General features: G+C 39.8%; 1 protein-coding gene across 6 annotated transcripts in view; it reads left to right on the top strand.

Moving 5' to 3' along the window:
* RAPGEF4 (Rap guanine nucleotide exchange factor 4) overlaps positions 1-22,385 on the top strand; it is a 200,012-nt gene that overhangs the window by 110,822 nt on the left and 66,805 nt on the right. For 3 of the 6 annotated variants that reach the window (XM_072121707.1, XM_072121711.1, XM_072121712.1), the window contains 3 exons: positions 14,539-14,608; positions 16,997-17,058; positions 21,022-21,102. In XM_072121707.1, the coding sequence (XP_071977808.1) occupies positions 14,539-14,608; positions 16,997-17,058; positions 21,022-21,102 (213 nt within the window). Of the gene's footprint in view, positions 1-14,297; positions 14,369-14,538; positions 14,609-16,996; positions 17,059-21,021; positions 21,103-22,385 lie in introns of those variants that run through there. The other 3 variants (XM_072121710.1, XM_072121708.1, XM_072121709.1) reach the window with 3 other exon arrangements.

Here is a 22,385-nt window from a genome sequence, read left to right as displayed (position 1 = left end):
ATAGGTCCAGGAACTGTTACTGTGGCAACCTTCTTATGTTTGCTATCCATGGCTTCCTTCCTTCTAGAATCAACTTTTAAAATTATGCTAACTAACCTGAGGGGCTACCTAAGCCCCTATATGATCTGACTTAAAAAATAATTACACTGTCTCACACCCCCCCCCCCCCGCTCCCTCAGCATTTTCCCCTCCTATATTCATCTCACAAGTGCTGAGGGAGCAGGTGGTGAGGCTCATTAGCATAATATGAAAGGTTGATTTTAAAAGGAAGGAGGCCACAGATAACAAATATAAGGCGATTACCACTGAGACTTTGCCTGGATTTATGAGTGAATGTCCCTGGTTTATTATGATGGATTATGATGGTAGATTTCCATTAATGGATTTTTGGGTGGAGGTTACATGTTATTGGGGGAAGGAAGGGCAGCCTTTGAAACCTCCTGCAATAAATACCAATACTCTACCCTTAAAGAAAATCTAACATTTGATTTCATGCATTATGAAGTAAACATACCTTGAGAATGCTGTAACTAAAGTGATGCAGGATCATATCTTGTTTAATCCTTGTGCTGAGTGGTTTTGTTGACCTTGGGAAAGCTGGATCCACATTACACACAAGCTTTCTGAACAGCCAAGCCAGGACTAATCAACCTGAGTTGGATCACTCATACACAGCAGCTGGGGGATGGTGCAGCAATTGACTATTCTGCCTGACAAGGAGAAAAATGATTGCATCATCCTCTGGTGCAATGCATAACTAATGTGAAAGGAAAAGCGCCAAGCACAGGCACAGAAGCAACAGAGATTCATTATCATAATTTTATAGTTGGTTTTTTCATCAAAACCACTCAGCATTCTCAAGGTATGTTTGGTTCTTAATGCATTACATCAAATGGTAGGTTTTCTTTAAATAGGTGATAACAGTTCTTCAAACTTTGCATAAGTTGTACAAGTAGACAGGGTGGGATAAGGAAAACTCTGTCTCTAACCAACGCTGAAGGCAGCCACCTTAACAGCAAGCATGACTTACTAAGAAAACCTAAAGACATGATGCAGGATAATAGCCAAACCCGTATATCTACTCCTTAAGAAACGGACTCCCGACTGTAGACTGTATATTGCAGTGTATTGCATCTCGTCAGCACAGTGTAAGGAACTGGTTTAGCTTAGAGAGAGGCCCAAGACACACATCAAACTATTTTCCTTATGGAGAGTTTGCCACCTTCATTGTACACCTTCAATAGTGGCCTTTAGTGGCAAACTCTCCAAAAGGACAAAAGTTTCTTCCCTGACCCACTAAACTGTTGTTATATATCTTATCAGAACAAAGTGCTTCCTTATCCACTTATCATCCTCCCTCTTTCCTCCCTAATCTTTTAAACGCTGTCTTTCTAGCAATATAGACAGAAGCTCACTGAGGTGTCAAATTACAACAGAGCTCCAAGCAGAGGGGAGGGATCAGGAGTGAGTCACAGCAGCTATATCTCCTCCCAGCAGCTTAGACTTCTGTGCAGAGGGGGGGATCAGGAGTGAGTCACAGCAGCTATATCTCCTCCTAGCAGCTGAGAGTTCTGTGCAGAGGGGGGGATCAGGAGTGAGTCACATCAGCTATATCTCCTCCTAGCAGCTGAGAGTTCTGTGCAGAGGGGGGGGGGCAGTAGTGAGTCACAGCAGCTATATCTCCTCCCAGCAGCTGAGAGTTCTGTGCAGAGGGGGGGGGGATCAGGAGTGAGTCACAGCAGCTAAACCAGACCAGCAACTGGGAGTTCTGTGCAGAGGGGGGAGGACCAGTAGTGAGTCACAGCAGCTATATCTCCTCCCAGCAGCTGAGAGTTCTGTGCAGAGGGGGGGATCAGGAGTGAGTCACAGCAGCTAAACCAGACCAGCAGCTGAGAGTTCTGTGCAGAGGGGGGAGGACCAGTGTGACACCAATGTGACACTTTTTACTATGTGCAAGAGAGTTGCAGTTTTTTTGGTAAAGCATTTTTGCTAATGAAATGAAACGGGAAGGAATTGTGTGTGGTAGTATAGTCACACACTTGTCACAAATGTCCAACCACATGGCCAGAGTTTTTATTCCTTGCTCGCAAATTACACTAAACTACAGATAAAGATGGCGTCAGATACGTGGGCAAAGTTAATTTTCGGCAATGATAGGAAATCCTTATGTAACCGTATTATCATCCATTCCCCTTCCTCTCTGTTGTGTGTCCCGATTATTACAGTCCTTTAGTATGTATTCATAGGAGGAAGATTTTTTTTTTTTTTTAAATAGGACAGCCACCAAAATTTCTGCAAAAAAAGTGATTTTACAACTTCTATAACTGCAGAAAATCATCCATTATTATACTTTAAATAAAAAAAAAAATGGTAGTTTTTGTTTATTACTAGCTTTTGGAGCTTCCTTTATGGCTATGTATGACATCCCAGCTGTAGCCTACCCCCCATGGTGATCATCTCTCACAGCTATTGTTACCCAATTATTCCCATGAATGAATGCACTCTCATGTGCTGTTACCCCTCAGTGTACAAATTGTAATATACTCTAACACATGCACAATATGGGTATGATCTTTTAGGTCACAAGTAATTATGGATGAATATAATTATGAGATATTGGAAAGAATTGATTTGAATATATTCATTACAAGACACATGGATTTAGCCTTTATTTTCTGTGCTTTCATTTTTTCAAAATCAATTTATTATATATTTATTTTTCATTTATTCTGTTTTCATTTTGTTTTTGTGTCAAGTTTCTATCAAGAATAGATTATTTTTTATAAAGAAATAAATATCATTGAGCTCTTTTGTTTGAAATCCTGTTGTGATATTAACTGATAGATCATTATTTCCGTGGCAGATAGAAAACATAATGAAAAACAAACCAAAAAATAACACGGAAGTAAATAAACTTAGGTTAAATTCATACTACCGTTCCTTTCCTCTGTTAAAGGGAAGAATAGAGGTTTAACGTATTCATTAAAAATCCCATTGACATCAAGGTGAATTTGATGTCCTCTAATATGGTCAGTATAGCAGGGATCTGTTATCCATGCATTCTTTTCAAACGTAGGATAAGTACTGCAGCCTCCATCATTTTTTCCGCATGGATAACGGATCCCTGCCTAAAGGGAACACAACGGATGACATAGAATTTACATTGATATCAATGAGAATTTTAAGTGATACGTTAAACTTCCATTCATTACTATTTTAACGAAGGAAGGAACGGTAGTGTGAATCGAGTCTTATATGTATGGTCGTATACTAAAGTCCAGATTGTGCACAGGTTTGAATGGATAAAATATAAGCTATGCTGAAGCTTTTCCATAAAACTGTACAGGTAATCCCCGACTTTAAGGGGTTTTCCCATGAACACAAGTTAGGCCCTACCCATGGGATAGACCTCAGTGACGAGACCCCCGACAAATCACAAAAACAAGGGGTCCAATGGGGTCCCACATACCTCTGTCGGACTCCTTGTCGCTCCGTCAGAGTAATGGAGCAAACGGCTGCGTTGACCGTTTTACTCCGTTAATCTCTATGGAGTTGACGGACATTGCCGAGTATGCAGCTCCGAGATCCCCGTCAGCTACATATAGATTGTTTCCAAGGTAATTTTTATCCATCTATATTTTTATGTAACACGTTTGCTACTGTCAATTCCTCATCTGTAAAAGATAATACTTTATTTGTAAATATTTATAAACATGCAGATGTATAATAGGTAATGTGCACTGTGCACAAAGTTTCATCTACACATTTATCGAGTGTACTTGAGACCGAACCATTGTTGGGTGCACATGGCCTCTTAGTTATTTGGAAATCTGTGCAGGTCCGCCAATACAAGAGGCTGTCACATCACATTTATTGTGCTGCGAATAAACATGCTTTGCCATTTGCTGGATGATGGAAGAATTTATCACTTTGGATTATATATCCTTGTCTGTCACGTCACTTATACATATCCAACTATTCTTATCATAACTGAGCATGGAGGACGGTGAATAATACTACATCACATGGTGGACTGATTCCCCCTGGGGTGCAGAGCTGTACTAAATCATTGCATATACATTGTGTATTTCAATTTACGCCAACCCTATACCAGATCAAAAGCTGCAAAATGTTACAAAAACATGAACATATATCAGTGAACTTTTTTGCTTCTGATGTAAAATATGTATATTTTGTTCTTGTGTATGTTATTTTTACTCATACCTCACAAACATCACAGATTGAGTGGGACAGTCCTGTGTCTTTTTGGTTTCGACAAGAGGTATTTGGTAGCTCTCCTCATCACCATTGAGCCTCTGCTGTGTTCCACTACGGAGGACAGTGGGGCACATTTGCCAAGGGCCGTACGCCAGTTTTCTGTGGGACTTTGCACGTTCTTTTAGGTGCAAACTGCTTGCACTGGTATTTAAGAAGTTTCTGCATTACAATAGTGTAAAATTTCTGCACTGAAGGGGGCGATCCGGTGCTCAGTCGGACCGTGCTCAGATTTAACATGCAAAGTCCGACAGAAATGTGTCGCACCCTGTGTTAAAGGTGCACAAAAACAAAGCGGAGCTCTCTGTTGGGGCAGTGCAGATTCATGAAAAATGCACGGCAGAAATCCTGAATCTGGCGCCCCCTGCACACTACACAAGACACTGCACATAGTACAGAATGCACTGTTCTTAGTAAATGTGCCCCAATGTGTTATGTGGGGGTTAGTTATATAGTTTGTTGTGGTGAAGTTAGTGGCAGGGTAGGGTTAAGGTCAGTGCTACAGGAATGTCAAGGGGCAAGGTTATGGGCACATCAAGTGCAAGGTTTGTCAGCTGAAAGTTTTCAGAACTGCATCTTATTTCTCTCTTTCAGAGTTGCAAAAGTTGGGTGGTATGATGAGCTGACCAGAAGTTTAGGTTCTACCTCCTTCAGTAACTAGTTCCTCCTTAACCTGGACTTGTTGCTTGATGGGCTGCTGAGTACCCAATTAGGCAACTCTACCCCCCCCCCCCACTAAGCATGGCTGTGATTGGCCAGGTTTATCCACCAGGCAACTACCTGGCCAATCACAGCCATGCCTTGTTGCTGGGGGCGTAAAGCTGCTTGATTGGCTGCTCTGTAGCCCATCAAGCAACATGTCCGGGTTAGGGGGAGCTGCCACACCTAAAATTTGTCTCCGCTCATCTCCATGGTTTATTGTTTCCCAATGTATAAGTATTTTTAAACTACTAAAAAAAGGAATGTAATCTTATTTTATGTTTTTTTAATTTACCGTAAATATGTTTAATAGTGTTTATATTTGTCATTTCATACATTCGCGCCACAAGGTGTCACCTTCACAATTTGTGCGTGTGTACACGATCCTACGAGTTGTACATTTGCCTTCGCATGGGACACAGCGAGTGTTCCCTAAATTCATTCTCCTTGTTCAGATTCACGGGAGGAATTAACATAACATAATTCCCATGACTTTATTTTCTAAAGGCCACATACATCTCAGGATAAAAAGACTGCAGCCAGAAAATGAAAGAAAGCCAACATTACACAATCATTTAGACGCACTGACGCATGCACCAATAACCTTAAACATGCATCAATACTCAATTATTCTTATTATTCCAAAATAGCTCATTATGGAAATACAATATCTAAAGAGACAAGCTTGATCAAAAACAGCCGATTTCATGATCAGGGGCGCCGACCTTTAGTATGTAAATGTGTGCAAACTCATTATACATGCCAAATGACCGAAATTATTACGAGGGGCGGCTAAATGAATCGTCGTTGAGAAGCCAGAGCCCGTGATTGAATAGTGGAATTCATCATGATTTTAGTATAACACATTCAGCTCTTACCTTAATGGAAATATTCTCATATTTACGTATACAATCAAATCATCTTAGAAACAAGAAATGAACTCAATCATCCAGACTGAGAAATCTGGATCAACTGCGTGGGGTTCACGTGAGGGCTTTTAAGTGTTTTACTGAAAGAAATGGTGTGAATAGAGGAACGCTTGAAATTATATAAGAAATGTCCAAAGAATTCTGTTAACTGGATCAATGGATAGAGGGGTGTCCCATTTTGGGGGTTCACTACCTTTCGCTCAGTGTTCCAGAATAGAACCTACGGTATAATAATAAACTGACCTAACCATTGCACTATAGTGCTCCATGTCCAGCAACAATTCTGGAATATTTTTGTGGCACAGCTGCGCTGCCTTTCATGCGACACAAATTAGGGGGCGATCTGACTGATTCGCACTGAGTGCAGTATTAAACTTTTTAATTGTGTCGTACAGCCTGGGGCTTATTTACTAAGGGTTCACAGATGGCACTTTCGTCGGATTTTCGAAGTTTTTCGGGATTTGCGCTGCTGGGACAGGTATTTAACTGGGGATTGTGTTGCACGCGATCGGCTTGTGGTGTAGCTGCGCTGGCTTTCATGCAACAGAAATTGGGGGGCGGGCTGTCGGATGATCGGACTGTCGGATGATCGGACTGAGCACGGGATTTAAGATTCAAATTGTGTCGCAAGACAATACACTTACATGCACCAGGAAGAAGAAGGTGAACTCTGGCGGACCTGAGCGGGGAAGCGTCACATGCAGGATATCGGGTGCACGATCTTAGTGAATCGCACCAGAGTGCCTGATCATCAGACACTCTGTACCTTGTGAACTCCAGTGGCCGTATAAGTAAATTTGCCCCCCTATTTTAAAGGTGCTCCACAAAATGGTGAACTCTGTAGGACCTGAGCGGGGAAGCGACACATTTATGATTTCTGGCGCACGATCTTAGTGAATCACCGCACCCAGCATTATACACGGATAATGCACTTTCTCTGACCGGGTAAGTAAATTGTTTTACCCAATGTTTTAATTTTTGAAAATGTATTAAAACACAATAAAACCTATATAAATTTGGTATCACCATGATCATACCAAACCAAAGAATAAAGTGGATGTATCATTTGGAGCGCACACAGTGAAAGTTGTAAAAACTGTGACGCAAATGCGTTTTTTTTTGCCAATTTCACTACCTTTGGAATTTTTTTCCAGCTTCCCAGTACACAGCATGGGAATATAACATTACTGAGAAGTAAAATTTGTTACGCAGAAAATAAGCCCCTCGCACAGCTCTGTACACAAAAAAAATTTAAGGGGTTAAGAGATAAACCTTTTAAGCAAACTGCAGCAAAATATTTTATGTTTGTTCTGACATTTCTAACATGATATAGTAACTATACTGAACATCCATATCTATATGACATATGGAAGTGACAAGATTGGCAGGATATTGGCAGTCCGTCTGACTTAATAGATTAACGTCAGTCCTATCGTCATGTTTACTGTAAGGATTATGATTGCTTTCATTTATCACCTCTTTTTAATCTCACAATTCCTCTTGCAATACGTCTGAAAGCCCATCTAAGACAGCGATGCATAGATTACAGGGTTTAGAGCTCAATGTTGTGAACCAGCAGCAATCTATAGTGAAAAAGGACACATCGGGTCAAAATTATAGATTTCATTTATGACAGGCTGACGAAATCCCTGATAAGTTGCTGCAGCAGTCTGGGTGCATATTGGATTAGACTTGTATGTCCATCTTTTATTACCCTGGATTCTGTGCTGATTAATTTCTTAAAATAAGTTTATGGGAGTCGGATAAGGGCAGATTTATTAGGACTTGTGCGCCAGGTTTCTAATGTACACGACCCAAAATAGTCACATCTCCTGGCACACTAATAGGGATGTGACTATTTTTTCCCCCATGCCACGCCAAGTGGGTTCGGAGGAGCGTGAAGGGGGCCATGCCCTGAGATAGATGTGGGTCGAAACACCTGTAGTCTGCGCTAGGACATGGCTTAGGCCAGTGATGGCGAACCTTTTAGCGACCGAGTGCCCAAAAAGCAACTCAAAACCCCCCTTATTTATCGTGAGGTGGCAACCAAAATTTGCATAATTTTAGCTTCTTTCCAGTGTCCTGCTGTACACAGAGAATCGTGGGGCCAGCAGGAGATCCTCCAAAGATAATTCGGCCCTGTCTACACATTCTCCCTCTTCCTACAGTCCCAAGTAGCCAATTAAGTATCAAAATATCACTGAAAGCAGCATATTTTAAGTTTTTGGAACTGCAGGAAGATTCTATGAGTCCTGTCTGGTGTGCTGGGGGATGACCCGGGTGCCCACAGAAAGAGCTTGGAGTGCCGCCTCTGGCACCCGTGCCATAGGTTCGCCACCACTGGCTTATGCTATCTATAATCATGTTTTTGGAATCATATCAAAGACAAGAATCTCTGGTTTAAAACTATGGTTCTAAGAAGTATAAAACCAGTGAAAAAGGCAGTTAAAGATATTGTTGGAGATGTGAGCTGCGGATAGAAAGAATTCCCACATATCTATGTAACTTTTCATAGCTCTAAAGAAGGAAACTCTTGGACCATGAATCTCAACATCCCTAACCCTCCCTTATTTTGACATGACCTATTGGTGTTGAATTAAGAGGCTCTACAATACAGTCACTCCCCGGGTTATGTACAAGATAGGTTCCTTGGGTTTGAACTTAAGTTGAATTTGTATGCAAGTCAGAATATCTGTATATCTTATAATTGTAGCTTCAGACAAATTTTTTTTGTCCCAGTGACAATTGGATTTTCTAAATATTTTTTGCTCTATGGGACCAAGGATTATCAATAAAGCCTCATTACAGACACCTTACAGCTGATCATTGCAGTCTGGAACTATAGTAAATCATCCAGAGAGCTTCACCAGAGGTCACAGGGGGCAGAGGGGTCCGTCTTAAACTAGCGGTTGTCTGTAAGTTGGGTGTCCTTAAGTATGTGTATAAAACTGTCGAAAGCCTTATTTATATGGGCTCTCGCAATCCTCCTTGAACATTAAGAACAACATATATGAGGATACTCAACAGCGCTTGTCATAATCAACCAGATAAAATAATAGGAATAAACTCTATCTTATGAGCCAAAAAACATTGTCATAAAAAAAAAAAAAAATACAATAATGGATAGTAAAATTTAGGTAAGATGATCTTACACAATGAAATGATAGATGTCTACAAAAACCCATAGGAAAGGAAAAAAATATTTAGGGGCTAATAAGTTTTTTCTTTCTAAATGTGGCTGAATAATACAAGGCAGGTATATGAGATGTTCTTCAGAGCCAGAGGAAAGCCGATTATCGTAAAAGTCAAGTAATGTCTCTGTAGAAACCGTGCTGGATTATGAAATCGCCTCTGTGTGGATGTAGAGGTTAATACAGTAATGGAATGTAATAGACATCAGGTTATCATGAATATGAAAAGGCCATCAATCAAGTGGGACCTCGGCTATTATAGTCTGTACAGAAGGGCAGGATACGTGGGCCGAGCGCTCCTCATATTCTGTATTTACATCAGAGCGGGGATTGCTCCTGCAGCTCATATGAGATTGGACATGCGGCTATAACACTGATGTGTTCTGCAGATTTTCTTTGAATCCTGAGCCTTACATAACACTTGCTATTTTTACTGCTCCGTCTACCTTGCCGGGGCTCAGATGGGATAACACGAGCCGTGTAGTTTAATATTGAGCATAAAGGACAAGCAGAAGAACTTCTCATCTATACATTGTGCTTGGTCCTTTCATTGAACACAGAAGTTTATATTATTGTATTAGCAGTGAAAACCTTATAAACCCTGTGATACCTAATAGTCTTGTAAATTGCCTTTTAAATTGCTCTATAGGCTTTATTTTCCTGTGCAGTTGCCTAAAATGTAGGTTGCATATCCGCTTTACTAATGTAGGGTTATGAATTAGGAAGCAGGTAATAAGAGCTGGTGGAGCATTGATATTCAACCTTTATGTAATTCTTTAAAGCAGTTCAATCAGCGTGTTATAGAGCAGTGGTGGCGAACCTATGGCACGGGTGCCAGAAGTGGCACTCAGAGCCATTTCTGTGGGCACTCAAGCCATTGTCCCAGGTTCACCAAACACACCAATTTACCTGCAGTCCCAGTCAATTTAAGAGATGCTGCTCTCAGTGCTATTTTAAAGCGATTCTCCATTGGATGCCTGGAACTGTGGGAAAAGTGAGAAGGTGTTGACAGAACTGCATTATCTTTGGAGGCCATCTTGCTGGAGCCACCATTCTTCCTGTACACTGAGACCCTGGAGGGAAGCTACAATGATAGTTTGAATTTGCCCTCCTTCTTTCAACTGCATTGGTTGCCTTAGGGGGCCGATACAATTGAAAGATGTGGAAGAACAGGTAGCAATAAGTTACTGCTTAAATTCCTTGTTGGCACTTCACGGTAAATCAGTGGATTTTGGTTGTAGTTTGGGCACTCAGTCTCTAAAAGATTCGCCATCACTGTTATAGAGCATGAGATGCTAAGAAGATTGTGTATAACTTCTTATCTAGCCACATATTATTTTACAGGAGGAGCTGAGCCGATTGTACATATCTGCTGGCAGTATGTTATATAACAGGAGGAGCTGAGCCAATTGTACATAGTGTCCCATCTGCTGGCAGTATGTTATATTGCAGGAGGAGCTGAGACAATTATACATATATGCAGGCAGCATGTTATATTACAGAAGGAGCTGAGCCGATTGTACATATCTGCTGGCAGTATGTTATATAACAGGAGGAGCTGAGCCAATTGTACATAGTGTCCCATCTGCTGGCAGTATGTTATATTGCAGGAGGAGCTGAGACAATTATACATATATGCAGGCAGCATTTTATATTACAGGAGGAGCTGAGCCGATTGTACATATCTGCTGGCAGGATGTTAGATAACAGGAGGAGCTGAGCCGATTGTACATTGTGTCCTATCTGCAGGCAGCATGTTATATTGAAGGAGGAGCTGAGCCAGTTATACATATATGCAGGGAGCATGTTATATTGCATGAGGAGCTGAACCAATTATACATGTTATATAACATAGTGTCCTTTCTGCAGGTAGCATATTATAAAGCAGGAGCGGCCGAGCAGATTGTACATAGGGTCCTTTTCTACAGGCTTCATGTGATAGAACATGAAGTGCTGAGAGATTGTACATAATGTCCTATCTGCAGAAAGCATGCTATATAGCAGGAGATGCTAAGCAGATTGTACATAGTGTCCTATCTGCAGAAAGCATGCTATATAGCAGGAGATGCTAAGCAGATTGTACATAGGGTCCGAACTACAGGTAGCATGTTATAAAGCAGAAGGAGCTGAGCCGATTGTTCTGTTATATAGAATAATATTAATAGTAGAAGGATACATTGTTTTGTAATTTGATTCTTTATATTATTTTAATTTATTTAAATCTGAGAACATTATTTCTAAATTACTAACCAGCATTGAGACTAAACCAGTTGTGGTAAAATAAAAAGCGTATTTTAAGCTCTAGTATTGTTTGTCTAATTGTGTCTTTTGTTCTCTATATTTGGCTTCATTTTGTCTACTAAACCCTTCCCTCTCCATAGACTTCTATGAGCAGTTGTAATTTGATACAGTCTGACATTGTTTAAATTCTCCATTCTTGGATCTCCTTTCTGGAACTGACTTGTGTACTTAATTGTTTCAAAGTTTTTCTTTCCCTAGTTTTTAGTTTTCCCTGAGCTGTTCTGAGTTCATCTCCTCCCCCTCCCCTTTGACCATGACAAATAAAACTGAGTGAAATTGTAAAGTAAGAATTGTAAAAATTATGTTTAAACATCACTAGGGGTTTAAAATTTAAGAACTTTCTTTCATGGGCAAACCCTTAAAACTAGATCACATGTTGTATATTTTACCGTATGTAGGGAAATTTTGGGTTCATTATCTCAGTAGGATATTTGTTAATCCATTCTTTGTATACTAGGTCTAGTGGCACTTATTGATCTCTGTTGAGCCGATTTTGGGTGCAACCACAATAGGTCTTAACACCAAAAAGACCCAAAAGGAGAGTTTGACAATTTTTGTAGATGTGGGCACGCTCAAAAGAGGGTTTCAGAAATGAATAATAATTTTAATAACAATTTCTGACAAAAAATAGATAAAATTTCTTTTAAAATTACAACAAACACTTGATCTTAAATTGTAACTGTCAATATAGCGTTTTTTACAGATGGATATTGTATACACTTTGATGTTTCAACCACAGGGCACAAGGACTCAGTTGGTCCGTTCCTTACATATATATATAATACGTATATAAAATATCCCTTCTCATGAAGACAATCTGTATGTAGGCTTATATACTATAATGTTACACATTAATTCTTTAAGTAAACAGATAGAGAGATTTAGTTGTTTCTTAATGTCTCTGGTGAGCATATAGCAAAAATATCAAAAAATGCATGCATGAAAAAATTAAAAATAAAAATTGTAAAAGTCAAAAATTTAAAATTTGCATCAAGGTTTTTGGCTCTTTATGGTAGATTGGTGTCCAGGAGGTTTTGCTATTTAAACAGGATGTAGGGCCCTACACCTGTATAGATTCTTTTATGTATCGCTTTTAATTACTTTTTTGTAAGTAATAAAAAATAGAGGTTTTATGCACTCACGATTAGTTGGCAGCAATTGGTATAGATGTCCCTAGGGTTGTATTGCTGCTTTTGCTATGTAGAAGAGGTCAAACTCCAAGTGTTCTGTGGATTGCTTAGTAGCCGTTGTCCACATGCGCTGGAATCTGTGATTGTCCACGTGTGATGGAGTTTGTGGACGCCGTTCAGGAACGCGGTCGGAAGATGTTAAAGGATGTCTATTCACACGGTTCTACTTTATCGCATAACCTCTCCTCTCCCAGTTCAGATTAGGCGACTGCAATGTGCCACAGATGATGTTGTGCTCATCAATGAGTGCAATCGTATCGGCTAGTGATCCAGATGGTAGGCTCAAGTTCACAAGCGCTTCACAGGTAAGTGTCCTCTTATTATTTTTTTGTAAGCGATAATATTGGTGGATCTGATGTTCAAGGGAATGTTCAAATCCTGTAAGAGTCTTGCATCTAGACGCGTTTCGAAGCGCAATGCTTCTTCCTCAGTAGCTTTTTTTGAAAGTTTTCATTTCAAAAAAAGCTACTGAGGAAGAAGCATTGCGCTTTGAAACGCGTCTAGATGCAAGACTCTTACAGGATTTGAACATTCCCTTGAACATCAGATCCACCAATATTATCGCTTACAAAAAAATAATAAGAGGACACTTACCTGTGAAGCGCTTGTGAACTTGAGCCTACCATCTGGATCACTAGCCGATACGATTGCACTCATTGATGAGCACAACATCATCTGCGGCACATTGCAGTCGCCTAATCTGAACTGGGAGAGGAGAGGTTATGCGATAAAGTAGAACCGTGTGAATAGACATCCTTTAACATCTTCCGACCGCGTTCCTGAACGGCGTCCACAAACTCCATCACACGTGGACAATCACAGATTCCAGCGCATGTGGACAACGGCTACTAAGCAATCCACAGAACACTTGGAGTTTGACCTCTTCTACATAGCAAAAGCAGCAATACAACCCTAGGGACATCTATACCAATTGCTGCCAACTAATCGTGAGTGCATAAAACCTCTATTTTTTATTACTTACAAAAAGGTAATTAAAAGCGATACATAAAAGAATCTATACAGGTGTAGGGCCCTACATCCTGTTTAAATAGCAAAACCTCCTGGACACCAATCTACCATAAAGAGCCAAAAACCTTGATGCAAATTTTAAATTTTTGACTTTTACAATTTTTATTTTTAATTTTTTCATGCATGCATTTTTTGATATTTTTGCTATATGCTCACCAGAGACATTAAGAAACAACTAAATCTCTCTATCTGTTTACTTAAAGAATTAATGTGTAACATTATAGTATATAAGCCTACATACAGATTGTCTTCATGAGAAGGGATATTTTATATACGTATTATATATATATATGTAAGGAACGGACCAACTGAGTCCTTGTGCCCTGTGGTTGAAACATCAAAGTGTATACAATATCCATCTGTAAAAAACGCTATATTGTCAGTTACAATTTAAGATCAAGTGTTTGTTGTAATTTTAAAAGAAATTTTATCTATTTTTTGTCAGAAATTGTTATTAAAATTTGTTAATCCAGGCTCTTTTTTTTATTGACTGTTTATATAATTCCCTGGTTACGTTACTCAGTGAAAGTGACAATGCAGGACAATCCGGGCTCTAATGCCTGCACTACTCATGAACGGAGCTGTCACCTTATCCCATTTGAAAGGATTAGATGGTCCATAAATATCACTGCTGTTTACCTCACACCTCCCTTTGCTGGAATTCATATCCCGTACAATAACCGTGATGTTACCTCCCGGGCCGAATACTCTCCACAGTGTGGAATCAGAGTACTGTAGTGTGGATACAAAGGAGGTATTACCTCTATTGGTTGGATAGAAGAAGATGATCACAATGAAAAACCTCTTAATACAGACGATTAGGGCGTCAAATGGTTTAAAATATTTGTGTATCTGTGTTCCCTTTATGTTAAATTAATTTGTTATTTAATTTCTTTTTGGCCTTTTTTTTTCTTGTATTTTTAGAAATTTCGGCAGTACATGGCTGGATTCTTGGCTCCTCCATACGGTGTTCTTGAAACTGGATCTAATGACAGTAAGTGGCTGCTATCTATCTATGTATCTCTCTACCTGTATTTTTCGCACTATAAGACGCTTCTTACTATAGGACGCACCCCAGATTTAGCCTTCCAAAAAAGGTAAAATCTATTTTACACCAATTCAAATATTCCTGTTGGTCGCATTAAAGCACAGCACACACAGATCGTCTACATCCATACATTTACACACACAGCTCTGCTTCATCCATACATTTACACACATAGCTCTGCTTCAACCATACTATTACACACACAGCTCTGCTTCATCCATACCGTTACACACACAGCTCTGCTTCATCCATACATTTACACACACAGCTCTGCTTCATCCATACATTTACACACACAGCTCTGCTTCATCCATTCAGTTACACACACAGCTCTGCTTCATCCATTCAGTTACACACACAGCTCTCCTTCATCCATACATTTACACACACAGCTCTGCTTCATCCATACAATTTCACACACAGCTCTGCTTCATCCATACAGTTACACACACAGCTTTGCTTCATTCATACATTTACAAACACAGCTCTGCTTCATCCATACAGTTAAACACACACAGCCCTGCTTCATCCTTACATTTACACACACAGCTCTGCTTCATCCATACAGTTACACACAGCTCTGCTTCATCCATACATTTACACACACAGCTCTGCTTCATCCATACAGTTACACCCACAGCTCTGCTTCATCCATACAGTTACACACACAGCTCTGCTTCATGCGTACAGTTACACACACAGCCCTGCTTCATCCAAACATTTACACACACAGATCAGCTATACACATATAAGTCACACTCTGGGAACTACTCTACACATCAATACATACACAGCTCTACTATACACAAATAAGGAACACACAGGGAACTACTCTACACACACAGAACCCCCCCCCCCCCATTTTCCCCTTCCTCTCTTCTTCTTATTCTGTCCCAGCGCAGCATGTCCCCATTCTTGGCAGTATGTGGTGATGTAAGAAGCATATGATCAGTCACATGATTCTGACACACCGCATGTCCTCTAGGCAGAAGGAGAGAGCAGTACGGAGGCTCTCCTCTGCGAGGGGCGGTCCAGTGATGAAGCAGCGCCTCAGATCGTCTCTCCCATGCCATAGTCCGGCGCTGACTGGACCGGCGTTCTGAGTATAAGGCAGTGCAGTGTTTGCTAACTTTATCAGAGGGTTCAGATAAAGCTAACAGTTTATCACTGCTAATATTGGGTAAGCGCTGCTTACTTTAGTAGTGACCTCTTTAAGTTAAATGTCTATGTAAGTAGCAACCGGAATATTTTGAATTTTAGAAAATGTATTTTGTGATCCCTGAGACAGTTGGATTTTCCAAATTTTGGGTTGTCGTAAGAACAATATAAAGGTTCATTGCAGACACCTTTGATAACTTTAACAGCTGATCATTGCAGCCTCAGTAAATTATCACTATCCAGAGGTCCTTCAGTAACTAGGAGTCATCTGTAAGTCAGGTGTTCTTATACGGAATCCATCATCAAAATCCATCATGATAAACCAGGGACACTTAGTCATAGATCCAGGGACCGTGACTGTGGTAATCTACTTATATTTGTTATTCATGGTCTCTTTCCTTCTAAAATCCACTCTTAAAATTGTGCCTTAAAGGCTACTAGGATGATATAAAAAAGGTCATTTTTATTTATAAAGACAAAAATAGTGTAGTGAATTGAAAGAATTATACAGCACCTCCTGCTGTGGATATGGGGTGTCTTCTGCTCTTCTGAAGCGCCCAAAGAAGAGAACAGTCTCCTTTCTTGGGTTTTCTAAAAAAATAATATCTGCAAAGATTGGATCCGTCCCCAATCTGCATTTGTGTATTAAAACTTAATCAAATTAAATAATTTTAGGGAATTTAGCAAAAAACTAAAACATTCATGGCATGACTACCTAGGACAGGTCACCATAGGACAGTGATGGCAAACCTTTTAGAGGCCGAGTGCCCAAACTACAACAAAAACCCACTTATTTTTTGCAAAGTGCCAACACAGAAATCTAATTTGTGATCTATGCTCCCTTCTCTGTCACAGTTTTCATTGATACCAGCACCCTGAGGCACCAATAAAGCAGAAAAAGAAATGTACAGCTGTCACTTTAAAATAGCTCTGTGCACAGCAAGTCCTGGGCTTTCTGGGACCACAGGAAGATACCTGGAGTCATCTCTGGTGATGGCCTGGGTGCCCACAGAAAGGGCTCTGAGTGCCACCTCTGGCACTAGTGCCATAGGTTAGCCATCACTGCCATAGGAGAACCTCAGACTCAACAGCAGATTTCTCCACAGTTTTTTTTATCCTTCCTGTGTTTTCAAAGCCTTTTGTATCTGTAACTTGTTTTTCATCATCTTCTTCTAGGGATATCTGACAAAGAAAACATGAATAGCGGGTTGTGCTCGGGGTCGAAAAACTGTAACAAGGTAACGAGGATGGATTTTTTTTGTAACAGTTATATTTCTGGAATTTTTGTAGTACTGTGTTCATATACATAAAGACAAACTTTAAATAGACACAACAAACGGCACAAATCTGTGGATTTGTGGAGGAAACTATGTAATGTATCTTATAAGAGGAAAATCAGGTCCTTTTCCTCCTCCCCCTCTAATTTTTTGAACTCACTCTGAATTCTCTGCTGAAACCATATTGTCTTCGCAAGGAAGACTTCTTTGTGAGCTCAGATGGCAACTCTCCATAACGTTTTATGCTGTAAATAGGGGAGGGGGAGGAATATAACAATACAATTGTTTTTAACATTGTTAAAACGAAAGAGATAAACAATTTAAAGGGATTGTGTCATGATAAACACTGATCACGTATCTACAGGATTCCTAGAGGTCATGGAACCCAAATCAGAACATGCAACAGATGCTTTGAATGGAGCTCAAGTGCACACGCTCAACCTTCACTCCATTCACTGCTATGGGACTTCTCTGATGGCTTTAGGAGATCTGACCGGAAAGTTCTCTAGAACTAAATGGAGCATAGTTTGAGTATTCACACCTGCTCTCCTACCCAGTAAAAAGTGTTTTAACACCTCCTATTCCTGATCTCTGGGGGTCCCATTGGTTGGACCTCCCACTTGTTCTGCATGTATGCTGTCTCTGATTTTTATGGGAACGCCATGCATCCACGCCAGATTTTTCTGTCCTGAAACACATGTAAAACAATGGACAACATGCAGCCATGTTGTAGATTGAAAGATTGTATATTCAAATGTTAAAGCATAACTAAACGTTTGAAGAGGTTTTTTTTTATTATTTTAGAAATTAATAATAGATGACTTTTTTCTGCTTCTTTCTCCTGTAGAGAGGTCCCACAGATAAGATGACTAATGATATACGCTTTCCATACGTAGGGCGTATTGTCGTTGTCAGCGGATACAGGACAGTTAACTGATTTACACAAACTGCTTGAATAAGGAAAAAAGGCAGAGGAAAAATAAGGAACATATTCAGTTAGGACGAGAATACTCGTCATGATTAGCTAGCTCTTGGACTCCAGGCATTTGGACTATCTATATCGTCCTGCAGTTAAAGTGTCACCATATGTAAACATATGTTGATAGAACAGTGTCGATGGCTGACTGTCAGGGTCATCACTTCCATGACCTCTCACAGCTGTCCCTGCACAGTGATTGGTCAGTCAAATCTGACCAGTCATAGCTAAAAAGTTAAAAGCAAGAAATTATCCTGCCTCAGCAACAGGAGATTGGAGATGTTTCCCATTTAACTCCTTCTGGCAGCTATTACCTGCTGCTTGCATCTGATCTTATACTATAAAAAACATAAAGGATTGACAAACAACCTAAAAGCTGTTTTGCATAATTTAAGGGGGTAGTTTGACAAAATGGGGGGATTTAAGGAGGTTTCTGATATATAAGGCTTTTTAAATCTCTTTTAAACTTAAAGGTAACCTGTCAGCAGAAATTGACCTAATAAATCACTACCAGCAGCAGCTGAACACCTTCTAGATCCTGTCTATTTCATGGCCCAGTGCAGTGGCATCGTCCAGAATATTAACTATAATTTGGTTGTATAAAGTCAAGGAGGTGGAGAGTTTAACACTGAAGTCAAGCTTTCCTCGCTACAGAATGCCATGTAATCGATGGTCCTGCATCCTGACACATCACTAACCAGATCTCCTTCATTCTGAAGTGGGAAGAGCTTGACTATAAAGCTGAGATCTCCGCCTCATTGACTTTGTACAACCAATTTTGATCTCACTTCAAAGTTGATTTTCTAAATGATGCCACCACACTGAGCCAAGAAGGAAGGTGTTAATCTACTTCACAACACACTGGTAATGGTTAATTAGCTCAATTTCTGATGACAGGTTCCCTTTCAAAAGTAACTGTTTCTTGAACATTTCTAAATGTACTGTTAAATTTATTAACCTTCTAACATCCTTAAATAATAAAAGGATGTTTAAAAACTTTATACCAACATAAAGGGAACATATGGTAAAGGTTATTTAGTAACTACCTTGGACGCCTCGACTATATGTGTGCAAGGCAGAAAATTTCAAACATTAAAAAATGCACATTTTTCAAGATTTTTGGTAAATTTCAAATTTTTTTTATAAATAAACACGTCAGATATTGATCAAAGTTTAAAACCATAGTAAATTACAATATGTAAAAAAACTGCCTCAAAATCACTTAGATTTGTTCAAAAGTTATTACTACATAAAGTGATGCATGTCAGATCTGGAAAATGTGGCTCCTTAAAGAGGACCTGTTATCTCCCTATCCCTCCCCCAGTTTTTGCACTTTATAGCTTTATTGGAATATACCAAAAAGCCGTGAAACACTGAGGTACGTAGCGGTCCGATCGACGGACCTAACTTCAAGCAGTCCGGCGTATTCATGAGGGGGCGGTCTTAAGCACTGCCCTCTCTTCAGCTTCTCTCTTGGAACGCCACTCCTAGAGCCGGCGCCAGCAATGGGTGTACTCGGGCAATTGTTGGGGCCCAGGGCTGCTGGGGGGGCCCACATAAGGCTTTATATAAGGAATCCATAGGGAGTGAGGGGGGCTTTATATAAAATAACCATAAGGGGGCTGTTTGGTATGAAAACTAGGGAATATTTTAGGGAACAGTAGACATGAGTTTTAGTTTCTGAATTTTTAATGCTAACACGTAAGTTCACTGTAAAGGGGCCCACTGAGGCTCTTTTGGCACAGGGGTCTACTGATACCTGGAGCCGACCCTGGCCACTCCCATACCAGATGCCAGCGGTTAATGCTTCAGTCACCACCTCCTGAGACTGCCTCAGACTGCCCCCTCATGAATCCACCAGACCACTTGAAGCTACTCCATCGATCGGACCACCACATACCTCAGCTTTTCACAGTTTTTTGGTATGTTCTGATACAGCTAGAAATTTAACAGTGCGATAACTGGGGGAGGGCTAGGGAGATTCTTCCTTTAGTATGTGCAGCTAAAGTTTTTTTGAGCTAGCAGATCCTCTTCAACCTGAAAAAGGCCTCTGGTGTTAAAGTATATAAAAAAGTTAACTATTATCATCTGCACTAATCATTTAGAACATTTTGCTGAAAGTTTAGTTACATTAAATGCCTTTAATAATGCATTCATTTTGGACTAGTTTCTATATTCAGGTGACTCCCTTAGTTGCAAACTCAGATTTTGAGGGAGTTTATAATTCACAAACACAAAACAGGATAATCGGGACCCTAAAGTTGGGTACTGGTGCCCTGGAGCACGCCCTGCTTGGCATTAATAGCGCTGTAGCTCTCTTCTTTCTGAGTGAATAGGAGGGATCTGTAGTATTGTTACCAGCCACTACACAAAGTGCGGAGCTGTTTTATGTTCATGATTGCCGGGATCCCTTTAACTCCTGTTTTGTGTCTATGGAGCCTGATTGCCTGAGTGAACCATTATATTTTTGATGATAGCATACTACAGCATGAATTTATGGAATCCTTTTAAATTATTGTAAAATTCATTAAAATGTAATCGTCCTGGATGTGTAATGTGGAGCCACTGGTGCTGCTACTAAGTGCTGCGCTCCACCACTTAACATTTCTCAGTTTCACTGTAGCTTTGTATCTCAGTGGTCTTGAGAAATGTTGTACATAAAATATATTGACATTTTACGCCCTTTCCATTTCCCATAAGCACTGGTTATAATTTATAAACTTAAACATTTTTACTTTTCTCCTTTTAACTAATGTATAATTTATATAGTTCTATCGTTTTTGTTTTACTTCCATTTTTTTTTTCTTTCCAAAGACCTGTCTATTTTATGTTTTCATTAACCGGATTATTTCATTCTCTTGATGCTAATATAATTTTTTTTTTTTTGGTGTATTTATGTTTTATGTATGTTTTTTTTTGTTTATTTTCGGTTACGTCTTATTTTTCAGACCCCTCTCATTGAAAATCAAAACACGCTTCGTCCAGCTAAAACCATTACAGAGGTAATGGGATGTCGGGAAGTGGTTCAGGTGCATACTGATATCAAGGATTTTAGACCAAAAAAAATTCAAAAGCAAACATTTAAAGGGGACCTGTCTACTCCCCAGTTATGTCTGTTTTAGTAAATACTTGAAATTAGGAGCATATTTTATTGGAAATATATGACTAATTTGACAAATGGGTGTGGCAATTTACATAGTCTGACCCAATCAGAGATGATTGAGGAGTGCAGGGTTAGGCCCTTTTAGGAAATGCCATCTTGACAGGAAGTAGCCCAATTTTCACTTAAGGATACAAGCACACAACTGTTAAAAACGGCAGCATAGCAACCGTTTTTTTAAACAAAGCAACAAGTTTTTGTGGTACTGTGAGCTACAGATTATGAGTAGTTAAAAACATAGTTGAGAAAGTAGTTCACATTTTCAGCTATGTCTTTGAATGTCTTTTTCTCTGGTTTAATAGCACAATGTATTGCAGTCGGACTGCATTTTGAAAGATGAGAATCTCATCTTTACAATGGCACCAGAAACATAATACTGCTATACAGCCCAAGATAGGGACATCTGAAGGGACGTTCCCCTTCTAGCCTTTAACGGTGACTCATCTCAGCTCATTTACATGTCTATGGAGGTAATTTTTAAAGTCCTAATTTTTATCAGGGAAGGGGGTGCTAGAAAATATATTTTAAACCCTCCCTGAGCTTAGCTTAAAATCAAGTCAAAGGATCCCTTTAAAGGAATGTTTTTGCTCTAATATTAGTATTATATTAGTATTATTAGTATTATTTCCCAACCATATGTCTTCTGACCTGAGCTTACAGCTTTATGTAGCATCATTATACCATAATGCTACTGTCGAACCAAAGATAGGGACGACTGAAGTGACGCTCTCCCTCCTTCCTCTAAAAGTGACTCATCTCTGGCAGAAACTTACTCTATGGTGCTTATTTGCATATCACTTTAGAGTTGGTTTTCATTGGTAAATGGGGGTTTTAACATAAAAGAAGGAATTCTAGGGTATTACATAAGGGTATTACATAACTTCCAGTACCCTTCAGTAGGGTAAGTGGCTTAAAAGCAAGTGATAGGTTCCCTTTAAGCAGGGCTGTGGAGTTGACTCAAACTCTGACAATTTCCTGAACTTTGACTCTAGCTCAAACCAAAATGGTCACCGACTCTGACTCAACGACTCCATTTCCACAGTCCTGTTTTCCTGGTCCCTCTCGCAGTGCTTGAGATAAATGCAGACATTCCTTCTCAGTGTCTTATTTCTCTAATCTATAGAAGAGGAGCTTCACTACTGAGCATGTACA

The sequence above is a fragment of the Engystomops pustulosus genome, chromosome 8 (genome assembly GCF_040894005.1).
Source record: "Engystomops pustulosus chromosome 8, aEngPut4.maternal, whole genome shotgun sequence".
NCBI lineage: Eukaryota > Metazoa > Chordata > Amphibia > Anura > Leptodactylidae > Engystomops > Engystomops pustulosus.
The sequence above is the reverse complement of the archived record's forward strand: the minus strand, read 5'-3'. Positions and strand labels throughout refer to the sequence as shown.